This window comes from Tenrec ecaudatus, chromosome 13 (genome assembly GCF_050624435.1).
Source record: "Tenrec ecaudatus isolate mTenEca1 chromosome 13, mTenEca1.hap1, whole genome shotgun sequence".
In the NCBI taxonomy this organism is placed as follows: Eukaryota; Metazoa; Chordata; class Mammalia; order Afrosoricida; family Tenrecidae; genus Tenrec; species Tenrec ecaudatus.
This window is the reverse complement of record NC_134542.1, coordinates 30,389,856-30,401,991: the sequence shown is the minus strand read 5'-3', so window position 1 is coordinate 30,401,991 and position 12,136 is coordinate 30,389,856. Positions and strand designations below refer to the sequence as shown.

Here is a 12,136-nt window from a genome sequence, read left to right as displayed (position 1 = left end):
CATGACACAATTGCTGAAGACAAATGGGTGCATAAGCAAAATGTGGTGATGAAAGCTTATGGTGTCCAGCTATCAAAAGATATAGTGCCTGGGGTCTTAAAGACTGGAAGGTAAACAAGTGACCATCTAGCTCAGAAGCAACAAAGCCCACAGGGAAGAAGCACACCAGCCTGTGCAATCACGAGGTGTCAAAGGGATCAAGTATCAGGCATCATCAGAACAAAGAATCATATCATTGTGAATGAGAGAGGGAGTGTGGAGTGGAGACCAAAAGCCCCCTTACAGAAAAGGGTCTCGGGAGGAGACGAGTCAGTCAGGGTGGGATGTAGCAACGATGAAACATACAACTTTCCTCTAGTTCCTAAATGCTTCCTCCCTCCCACTATCATGGTCTCAGTTCTACCTTGCAAATCTGGCTATACCAGAGGATGTACACTGGTACAGAACTGGAAGTACAGGGACTCCAGAGCAGATGATCTCTTCAGGACCAGTGGTGAGAATGGCGATACCGGGAGCATGGAGGCAGAGTGGGATGGAAAAGAGGAACTGATTACAAGGATCTACTTATAACTTCCTCCCTGGTGGATGGACAACAGAATAGTGAGTGAAGGGAGACGTTAGACAGTGCAAGATATGACAAAATAATAATTTATAGATTATCAAGGGCTTATAAGGGAGGGGGGAGCAGGGAAGGAGGGGAAAAATTAGAAGCTGATACCAGGGGCTTAAGTGGAGAGCAAATGTTTTGAGAATGATGAGGACAATGAATGTACAAATGTGCTTTACACAATTGATGTATGTATGGATTGTGATAAGAGTATGTATAAGCCCCTAATAAAACGATTAAAAAAAAAAAGAAAGAAGAAGCAACTTCTGAATGCTGGTGTAACCCTGTAAGACCTTCAACATTGCAACTGGACTCTGGTATAACAGCCACAATGCACGTGGCTGAGTTGAAGTGGCAGTTTGCCCAGCCGTAGCCATGTTCAGGCAGCACAGACACTGATGACTCTCTGGCTATGGAGTGAGACACCCTCATTTGCAAGACTCCAACTTAGAGCTGTTGAAATGGGCCCTTGATGTCACTGCTCCTTAGGCATCACTGTAGTTCCCTTTGATCCCACGAGTCACAGTTCTCAGATAAGAAATTTTAAACCGTAGTTGGAAGATCTGATGTGCGTCTAAGTGAATTCTCAAAAGAAAAAAAGTAAGTTGATCCTATTTCTTCATTCTTGTCAACAGTAGCCTGTGAGAGTACTTTTCATTGCAGATGTGTTTGACGGGCATTTGCTGGGATCCACAGACAGCCAGGTGAAGGAGAAGTCAACCATGAAAGCCATCTTTGCTAATTTGCTTCCAGGAAGTAGCTACAATCCCATTCCATTTCCTTTGTGAGTATTGTAACAGCCAGTGGCTCTTGGGTGGCTATGATTTCCCTTAATTCTAAACCTCTCTCTCAGTGAGCTTACTCTCTACATATTTAAATACGTTTTTTAGTCTGTATGCATTTCTCAGGCCAAATTACATCTTATAGTGAAGGAGGAGTTGTGCTTTGATAGGGTATAACTTTTGGAGCACGCAAGCCCTATTATATGTAAGTATGTAAATCTAGGAAGAACGCATTAATGAATGGTGCTTAATACTTGAGATTACTGGTTCTGGAAATAAGTGTGGACTTTTTTCTGACAGTGTGAATAAGCTGGAGGAATAACTTATGGTTTTTCCATATGTTTCGCTGTCTTTCTTAACCCCTTCCTACATCCTCTCTTGCCCAATCCAAATGCAGTCTGTTTGTTATAGGTGTTTATGGCTCCCTCCTGTTACAAATAATGATTATATTTGTTTGTAGGATCACTTGTTTCCCTGCCCCCTATACTGTGAATGCCACCATGCTGTCCCCCAGCAGTGTTTTGTTAACACCTGGCTCAAGTTCTCTCTGCAGTGTTTTGGCTACTTAATTCCTAGTGGACATTGTTCAGTTAACTGAAACTTGTCTTGAAGTTTACTTGTCATGTGCTGATGGTTTATCCTGTAGGTGATTCTCTGCTCCTGCTCTTATTTATTTATGCATTTAAAATGTTTGCACAGCGATCCAGATAAGCACTACTTGATGTATGAACATGAACGGGTGCCCATTGCTGTATGTGAGAAGGAACCTAGCTCCATCATTGCTTTTGCTCTCAGGTATTGTTCGTGGGACTCTTGCCCCTCTGGGTGCGTGTACATTGTTTATGTACATGTAATCATCTTATTTTGGGGTCTTTCACATAGGTAGAGAAAAAAGATTAAACCTAAACAAAATATGTATTCTTTGAGCATGAGAGCCTGGTCTCTTTGTGTCTGAAAACTCTTTATTCCTCTGAAAAAATGAGTTGCAGGATGTCTATAGCTTCTAATAAATTGATTAGGCAAGTTATTTATTGTAACCCTTGAATTCTCTAAACAGTCTCTGTGTTGTAATATGCAATATGCAATGTACTGTACAATTCACTGTGTCTACTTGCTTAACAGGTTTCTTCCAATTACCGATACTTACTAATTCAATATGGCCTCTTATGTCATTTGGATTTTGTTTTGTACTTTTCATATCCTTGTCTTCCCCCAAAGGTAAATTTTTTCTAAGTAGAATAATGCTGCTTCTATTCCTTCGTCCCTAGGCATCTCACCTTTTTAAGTTATGCTCACCATGATCACGTGCCTTAAAGAAGCACCATATTTTAAACACACACATTTTATTTATATATTATTTCTAAAATAATTAGGTTAAGTAGAATCTGAGATGATTAATTTTAAAAAAGAATTCTTTTTCCATTGGACCCAAACCAAACTCTTTGCCACTGAGTCCATTCCCACTCATGGTGACCCGGAGCACAAGGTAGAACTGTCCCTGTGGGCTTTGAAGACTGTCTCTCTCAGAGGGAGTAGAAAGTCTCATTTTCCATGGGAAAAAATTAAAAATTATAATTGTTCTCATTAGGGTAATGGTTGCAAAGGTCCATGTATTCAACACGTGTCTCACAGTGTCCACACTTAGGAAAGGGTGTACAGGGCAAATAGACAGGCTTATATGCCTCTGCCTTTGTGGAAGGAGCCCTGGTGGCACAGTGGGCTAAGCATCGGGCTGCTAACCAGGAGGCTCATGGTGTGAACCTGCCAGCCCCTCTGCTGGAGCAAAATGAAGCTGCTTCCGCCGTGAGAGTTTGTCTCAGCCCCCTAAGGAGCAGCTCTCCCCGACCTACAGGGTCGCTGTGAGTCAGAATCGGTGCGGCCGTAGGGTTTGTTTTTAAGTAATTTAGAGTTTGCTGTGTAGATAATGAGAGCTATTTTTCTGTATAAGCTGCATTCTTTATTTTTCTGTATGACAGATTGTGTATTTTCACCTTTTGGTATAAAGAAGATAGTCTTTATTTCTCACCTTACTGATGAGTCGTCCGACATTGATAGATAAGAAAGGCAGGAAAGTCACCTCATCAGAAATATCTTTTATGCTGTTAGAAAGTCGTTCTTCCACTGAGGTTACCTTTATCAGCGTCTTGGAAAGATCACACACACCCCTGGAAAGCCTCTGTTCTCTTACAACGGAATGACAGGCTCCCGCTAGTCAAGAGCCAAAGGGACTTTCGGGCCAATCCCACATTCCTGTTTTTCTTCTTTGGAGGGTAACTGTATGAAAACACCCTCCAGTTTTTCCCTACTGTTGGCTTCCACCCCAGAGTTCCATTCTTGCAACTCCCCGGGTCAGCCTTTGCAGGGACTTGATCGGAGGGTTACGTTAGTAACCTTTGGGATCATTGCTCAGGATGATGATGCTGGTGGGGTGGGAGTGGGTTGTTTGTTGTATTATTTTGTGTGAAGACATTAACCTTCTTCATGAAGCTTAGACAGGCTCACTTTTCTTAGTTCACCTAATGTATTTGTTTAATCAGGGACAGTTCTGGGTAATAATGGTTGTGTTTATATAGTTTAAGGTTATTTGAAAGCATACGGTTCATTTTGAACGAAAGTATGTTGAACAGTTTTCCATCTGTTTCTACCCTAAGTTGTAAAGAATATCGAAACGCCTTAGAGGAATTGTCCAAAGCGACTTTGCGGAACAGTGTGGACGAAGGGCTTCCAACAAACAGGTGACTGGTGATGCAATAGATCGCTTTCCTTCCATTCTGCCATGATAGTCTAAGTACTGATACTCTGATTGTATTATAGCATGAAATGTGGAGGATTCAGATAGTGGCACAGATAATTAAAGAGCTGAATTGTTACACAACCAACAAATAAAACCACACCCCGATACAAATCAAACTCAGCCCAGCAGTTCTCTAGCACGTGTGGTATGGTAGGCATTTGCAGTGGTCACAGGCCTGTGATGACGGTTCTTGTTCACATAGGTCTGCAGCCTTGTTGACTGGCCACAGGCCTCTCTGAGTTAATATTTCATCCTGGCCTGAGCACGAGAAATAGGAAATTGCTCTTTTTCGCTAATTGTATGACCTGTATGTGCTCAGAGAGGGCAGTGGACTTGAAGTAACGATTGTGAAAAAGCCTGTGATTATGTATTTGTCCATGTTTTAAGTATACTATCATAGTTTAATTTTCTGAAGCTCAGTAGACATTTCTGGACCTTGTCTTTCCTGCTCTATTCTGTGTTTATATAAACTGGCTCACGTTTCCAAAGTGTGGACGAGTCGGGGGCCGAGTAGATGAGTGCAGGAATCGGGATAATACAGCCTATCCTTTCCCTCTGTGTCTCACCTTAGTGCTTTAGACAGCAGACCGAAGAGCAGCAGCCCTGCTAGATTACCAGACAGCAGTGGGGGACAGGCGAACCGAACTGCAGAAGCAGAACCACAACCAAGTAAGCTCACAAAGAGTTTTATTGGTAATTATGGTGTGAAGAAGAAAACACAGTCCAGTAGAAATGTCATCACTAATTCTGGTCTTTGAAATACATTGCTGTAAAAATTTCTTTTATAGACGTTTTTGCTTTTCTTCTCTGAGTCTTACCTTGAAATTTCAGTTCAAGTAATTAATGAAATGAAGCTCCTAGAACCCCTTTGTTCTGTAACCCCTGCTCCCCCCCACAAAACAAACAAAACCCATCTGCCTCCCTTGAGTTTTCAGCTTCATGGGTGTAAACTCACTGCCATCCAGTCCAGTCCCACGCACAGCCACCCTGCAGGACAGGGCAGGGCTGCCCCTGTGGGTTTCTGAGGCTGTGACTCTTTCCAGGAGGAGAAAGCCTCCTCTTTTGCTCATGGAGCAGCTGGTGGTTTCAAACTACTGACCTTGTGTTTGCAGCCCACTGTGTAACCCATTACAACACCAGGGGTTTTTTGGTTGAAGGGCATAACCTAAGAAATACATCAGTAGTTCACTGCTGCATTCTTTACAGCGTTTTTGCACTGCGAGCACTTCTCATCCGTGTCTCCTTCAACCTCACAGTAACCACAAGAGCAGCGCTTTTCAGATAAAGGTAGCTGAGGCTCAAGATCATGCAGTGGAACTGGAGTAGGACTTGGGCCTCTGAAACATGATGTATTTAGCTAACAAAAACAGAACACTCAGCTGGCTGTAAGGGCTTGGACTAATGGCAGAGGAGTTTTTTGTTTTTAATTGCAACATTTGGAAGTCGGCTGTGGCTGGCCTTGGATCAGCTGCTCAGCGTCTTGTGACCGCGTAGGGGAAGTTGATCTGTGATCCTCCTATTTTGTCTCATGTCAGCAAATGCCCATTTAATTTCTGAACTTGAGGCAGGAAGAAGAGCGGTGTTGGCGTGTTGGCTGTAACTGTTCTTTGTATCAGGCAAGCAGAGGCTTCCTAGTCAGGCTCGTAGGCCAGAACTGAGTCCCCTGGAGCTTGAGAAAGTAGGAGCAGCGTCTCCCCAGCTGGCTGTGTCCGTCATGTGGGGTGGCTGAGGTCAGGCTGGGTGGGCTGTGGTCTGTCGTGAGTCCAGTGGTGAGGGACTAGGCAGAGGCACTTGCTGAGTGGGTGGGACAGTGGCGGATGTGGCTGTTAGTGGTGGGGCAATGGCCACCTCCCGCCCTGAGGGTGGGGATTGAGGGTCGTGCGTGGTGGGCTGGCAGTGTTGTGTATCCGCTGCCCTTGTTAGACAGCGCGGTGGTCAAGTAGTGGGGGAGGCAGGAGGGAGGGAGCGGCAGGTGGGCAGGCTGCCACTGTCTCTTGCTCAGCAAGGAGGGTTGACTTGCAGGGTTGCTGGGCAGGAGAGGTAGGGTGAGTTCCTAGTGTCATACCTGGGGGTGGTCTTCAACTCAGTTGAAATGGCGGGTGCAGGGCCATCGGAGAGGCTGGAACTCTGCAGAAGCACCCCACTGCCACTTGGTAGGGTCACTGTGTAAGAAGAGGCATGGTGCTTGGGTTGGAGAGAAAGGGGGTCTGGTACCGTGGTCTGGGCTGGAGGGATGGAGATTGGTGTCTTTCATCATCAGAAGGCTGGGAGGAAGGGAAGTGTGGTCCTGGGGTCACCTGCCGAGGGTGCCTGGGCTGCTGGGACCTTATTTTATGCTGAATATGTCTACACAGTTCCTGTGTTGGGAATTCATGCCGCGTGTCTCTGGCCGGGGTGGAGGTCTGGGGGAGGGGAGCTCATGTGCTTCTGTGGCACATCTTATCCTTTCATTTGATGCTCTGGCTCTCTGAACTTCCTGTTTGTGCTTTAGGGCAGCGTTTCCCAAAGCGGGCTCCACGGCCTCCAGGGGGTACTGGAATGAGGCAGGGGAGGGGGGCGAGGGCGGGGGCAAAAGCAGACACCTCCACTTTGGGCTAGAGCACATCTTGTAATTGCCAAGGGGCACCGAGTAGTTTTTCTTCTGAAAAGGATGGTGGGCCAAATAAGATTGGGATCCTACACTATAGTGCAGTGGTTCTCAACCTGTGGGTCGTGACCCCTTGGGGGGTCAAAGACCCTTTCACAAGGGTCACCCGATTCATAACAGTAGCAAAATTACAGTTATGAAGTAGCAACGAAAATAATTTCATGGTTTTGGGTCACCACAACATGAGGAAGGCTGAGAACTACTGCTGTAGAGGGAGGATGTGGTGTGTCTGACTAAGCTGCCATCTTGGCTGAAAATCAGCTCTCACTTAATCCTGATGCTTAATAGTAGGGGCTTCAAAAGTTCGCATAAAAATAGAATCAAAAGTTAATGGAATTTCTCCACAAACTCTTTGAAGCACTCTAGTATATTCCACCTGCCTTTGGAAGATATTTTGAAATACACTATGTAGATCCTAAGGATGTGTAAAGATCGTACAGTTGATCAAGAGTGTAACACGTGCAATGACCTATGCAAATGGTATCATTGTTCATCATTTATGGTCGGCTCCACGGGAGAACGTGAGTCTTGGAAACCTGCCCACAGGGCTTGCTAAGAGTCAGCATTGACTCGATGGACACTTTTTACTTTTCTACTTGCAGTGACCTATACCTACAATTAATCTGCTTCCTCTTGTTCCCAGCTAAAAAGGCTTCTGGAGTGCTGTCCTTCTTCCGAGGAACGGCAGGGAAGAGCCCAGACCTCTCTTCGCAGAAGAGAGAGACCTTGCGTGGAGCAGACAGTGCTTACTACCAGGTGGGGCAGATGGGCAAGGAGGGCACGGAGAACCCAGGCACCGAGCCTCCAGGTGTGTTCCATGGAACCACATACGCTGGTTTACTTCTTTTATTTACATACTCCCGAGGGCCTACTTCCTGCCCAAACCAGGGCCTCCCTTCTCTTTCCTCGTCCCATGTGGTAGAATAGGAAAACCGTGGGGCTTGGTGGGTTCAGTCTTTACTCAGAGATCATTGATATCGCTGACTGAGACAGAATCAGGAGTCCTTCACTGAGAAGTGGCAAAAAATTAGGTCTTCAGACTTTCTTAAACGTACCGAGGTTAGCACATAACTACTCCCTCAGACGTCTTTGTCTTCCAGGCCGGGAAGGTTGAGGATAGTATGTTCATACTCTTTCTTTGGGGGTATGAGCTTATATAGAGGAATTGGCAAACTGTACTGACCTGCTTTTTAAATAACACTTTATTGGAATATAGGCATGCCTATTCATTCCCCTTATTGTCTGATTGTTTTTGTATTATCAAGTTGAGTAGTTTTGTCAGTAAATGTATTTATTATCTGGCTCTTATAGAAATAGTTTGGTGACTTCTGGTTTAGAGCATGAATTAGTGGTTTGAAAATTAGGCCATTATATAATAAATTTTCATTGGTAGGAGATCTATGTAGTGCTGTATAGACTGGTACAATGTTATAGGTGCTTGCAATTTATTTGACTCCGGGATGGCACTGGTACAAGGGGGTGTTAAAAAAGGTCATAGAAAAATTTCATTATCTTTCAATTTTATTGGTTTTAAAAGTTTTTTGAAGCTCCCTCATACTTCCCAAGGGGAAAAAAAACCCAGTTTTTTTAGAAATATGAACCTTACGGGATGACCTGTTCTTTGAGATATTAGAATATATTGTAAATCTACAATAATGAAACAAAGGGGTCTGACATAATAGTTTACCCACTGAAATTATCTAGCTAATGTTTGTTGATAGTGGTTTGACCTGGGTATCTTTACTGTTGATTTATTCATATTTTTGGTATTATACCAGAGGGGGAACAAAGAAAAATGAATGGTTAACTATTTAAGCTTGGCCTTTCCTAATGATATTTAACCTTGTAGATGAGGCAGATGGAGGAGATACACAGAAGAAACAACTCACAAACCCTCATGTGGAGCTTCGTAAGTGTGAAATCCTGAATTAAGGGTTTGGGGACAGCTTATAACGGAGCACATCCTATTATTTGAGGCTTCTAGCTTCGTACTAAATAACCTCTCTTGTCTTTCATTTGTGTACTGATGTGAGATTAACTTAATTATGATTTAGCTTATAAATGGCTTAATTTAGATACGAATTTATTTTAAATGATTATTTCATGTATACTTTAAAAAATTTTAACTTATGATTTTAAGATATTTCTTAAGTATCCTGAAGTCCTAAAACCTCTAAAAGGCATCTCGAATTATGGGTATGCTGCTTTAAAAAAAGATATACCATCATCCAGAGTCATATCATGTACAGTAGACTAAGACATTTTGGAATTACCTTTTAAAGATTAAAATGTAGCGGCCAGTCTAAAGTTAGAGCAGTGTTATTTTTGCAGGAAAATGTACATAAAATATGGCAGGGTGCTCATGAGAGGCTCTCAGAATGTCCCTTCAGATCATGTTAACAGAACGTGAAAAGTGATTTACATGAAAAATGCTATTATGGAGAAAACCATTAGGGGAGGGAAGAAAGAAAAGGTATTGCTGATTCATAAAAGTGTTTAAAATTAATTTTCTACTGCTGTTTGTAGAATTTTCCGATGCTAACGCCAAGTTTTACTGCCGGCTGTACTATGCGGGCGAGTTCCACAGGATGCGGGAAGTGACCCTGGGCAGCAGCGAGGAGGACTTCATCCGCTCCCTCTCCCACTCGTCCCCGTGGCAGGCCCGCGGGGGCAAGTCAGGCGCTGCTTTCTATGCCACCGAAGGTGAGCCTTCCGAGTCATTTCCGAACAAAGCAAAATCCATTTTCCCTCAGCTAATCCGTGAATCGTGCGAAGTGAAGTGGTTTGTCCATTTTTGTGGTGGTTTTTGCTTGAGAGGATGCAGTAGCATAATTAAAAGAATACACATGTATGAGTCTGTAATGAGAGAAGACATCAATCAAGACCTTACTATATCTAGTTCCAAATACAAACGGTAAGAGAAAACCTACCAGAAAACTCAAAAGAGTCCTTCTTTGCTGAAGAGAGAAGAGGAAAATAAAAATGTTTAATGTGGAAATAGGAGGTCCTGGTCCTTAATTTCCAAGGTTTACAAAAGATTATGACCATTTTTTAAAATCATTTTATTGGAGGCTCATACAACTTTTATCAGAATCCATACATCCATCCATTTTGTCAAGCACATTTGTACATTTGTTGCCATCATCATTCTCAAAACATTTTCTTTCTACTTGAGCCCTTGATATCAGCTCATTTTCCCCCTCCCTCCCTCTCCCCCTCCCTTACGAACCCCCGATAATTTATAAATTATTATTACTTTATCATGTTTTACACTGTCAGACGTCTCCCTTCTCCCACTTTTCTGTTGTCCGTCCCCCATGGAGGAGATCCTTTTAACCGGTTCCCCTTTCTACTCCACCCTCCTGGTATTGCCACTCTCACCACTGGTCCTGAGGGGTTCATCTGTCCTGGATTCCCTGTGTTTCCATTTCCTATCTGTACCAGTGTGCATCTAGTCAGATTTGTAAGATAGAATTGGAATCATGATAAGGGGAAGAGGAAACGTTAAAGAACTGGAGGAGAGCTGTATGTTTCGTTGTTGCTACACTGCACCCTGACTGGCTCGTTTCCTCCCCGCGACCCCTCTGTAAGGGTATGTCTAGTTACCTACAGATGGGTTTTGGGTCCCTACTCCACATTCCCCATCATTCACAATGATATGATTTTTTGTTCTTTGATGCCTGATACCTGATCCCATTGGCACCTCGTGATCACACAGGCTGGTACGTTTCTTCCATGTGGGCTTTGTTGTCTGACCATTTCTACTACACATTCTGTTCTGTTGAACTACTGAAATGGGAGTGGTTTGAAAAAGTGCCACAGGGTGGATTTTACCAAATAAAAACTTTTATCCGATCAGGCAATTAACAGAGGAGTTTGTAGAATTTTAATTAGTGACTTTAAACCTTAGATTATCATCCTGATAGGAATTTATAGGTGGTATTATACATTGACGGCGAACTGCCAGAAATTCAAGGTGAATTGAGAAGAGAATATAGAACAGACGTGGGAGGGATATCACTGCTGAGAAGAGATGCATCGTCCCTGAAGGCATAGTAAACTAGAAAGATGTTTACCTGTATCATTGTCATTGTTTTTATTGGGCTAAGCAAAGGCATTTGGCCGTGTAGATCGTAACAAATTATGGACAACATTCTGGAATGGGAGTTCCAGAACATTTAAATGAGCTCATGAGGAAGCGGTATCTAAACTGACGGGCAGTTGTACGAACACAACAAGGCAATACTGCCTGGTTCAAGCTCAGAAAAGAGGAGCATCAGCTGCTATCTCGTCACCATTCTCACTCAGTCGGGATGCTGGACGAATAATCCAAGAAGCTGGCACATGGAAAACGTGGCATCGGGACTACTTGAAGACTCAAGTACAACTATTTCAGAATTGTGCTCTGATCAAACATGGTGTGACATCGGAACATCTCGGATTAAATTAATGTACAAAATGTCCTCTCTTTCAGATGACAGATTCATTTTGAAGCAAATGCCTCGTCTGGAAGTCCAGTCTTTCCTGGATTTTGCTCCACACTACTTCACTTATATTACAAATGCTGTTCAGCAAAAGGTAGGCATACCAGTGTGGTACAGGACCAGTGACCACTGGGCCCTTTTCCCACCCCCAGGGTGAGGGTAATGGCACGGTCTTCCTCGAGGTAAATGGATGGAACCTGCTGCACGCTGAGGAGTGTGTCGGTGTGCTGAGACAAGCATTTGACATGTGTGCCCAGAAATGAGGGGTTGGACCCCTGAGGCAGAAAGAGAAACCAGCCGCGCAGGCTTGCCCCCTTTTGGTGGTGTAGTGAAACCCTGTAAGATAGGAAGGAGCCAGCCACGGGACTATTTTTAGTTAGGGTTTATTGCATGTGATTGGTTAAATTATGTCCTAGGGAAACGGGAATTTGAGGGTTTGTGAAGGATTAACCCCTGGGAAAATGTTAAAGAACTAACATTTTTTGTTGACCCTGTGCTGTGCTCACTCTTGAGAAGGGGTGAGGAGAGATTGTGTCTGACAGCTGTATCAAGAAATATCACTGTCACCTGGATCATATTGTTACCAATAACCCTGTTTAGTAAGTGTGTGCTTTGATCTCTTCTTGATTAGAGGCCCACCGCTTTGGCCAAAATCCTTGGCGTTTACAGAATTGGTTATAAGAACTCTCAGAATAACACTGAGAAGAAGTTAGATCTCCTTGTCATGGAAAATCTTTTCTACGGGAGGAAGATGGCGCAGGTAAGGCTGTTGGAGCCTCTACGTAGGGGACCCGTGCACTTCTAATCTCTGCATGTAAGGGA

The 12,136-nt window shown here is 43.7% G+C and overlaps 1 protein-coding gene across 3 annotated transcripts in view; it reads left to right on the top strand.

Moving 5' to 3' along the window:
• The window catches only part of PIKFYVE (phosphoinositide kinase, FYVE-type zinc finger containing), a 91,884-nt gene that overhangs the window by 71,974 nt on the left and 7,774 nt on the right, over nt 1–12,136 (top strand). For all 3 annotated transcript variants that reach the window (XM_075530436.1, XM_075530438.1, XM_075530435.1), the window contains 9 exons: nt 1,271–1,391; nt 2,089–2,184; nt 4,041–4,124; nt 4,755–4,852; nt 7,474–7,638; nt 8,680–8,739; nt 9,357–9,533; nt 11,305–11,408; nt 11,946–12,074. In XM_075530436.1, coding sequence (XP_075386551.1) covers nt 1,271–1,391; nt 2,089–2,184; nt 4,041–4,124; nt 4,755–4,852; nt 7,474–7,638; nt 8,680–8,739; nt 9,357–9,533; nt 11,305–11,408; nt 11,946–12,074 — 1,034 coding nt within the window. The remainder of the gene's footprint in view (nt 1–1,270; nt 1,392–2,088; nt 2,185–4,040; nt 4,125–4,754; nt 4,853–7,473; nt 7,639–8,679; nt 8,740–9,356; nt 9,534–11,304; nt 11,409–11,945; nt 12,075–12,136) is intronic.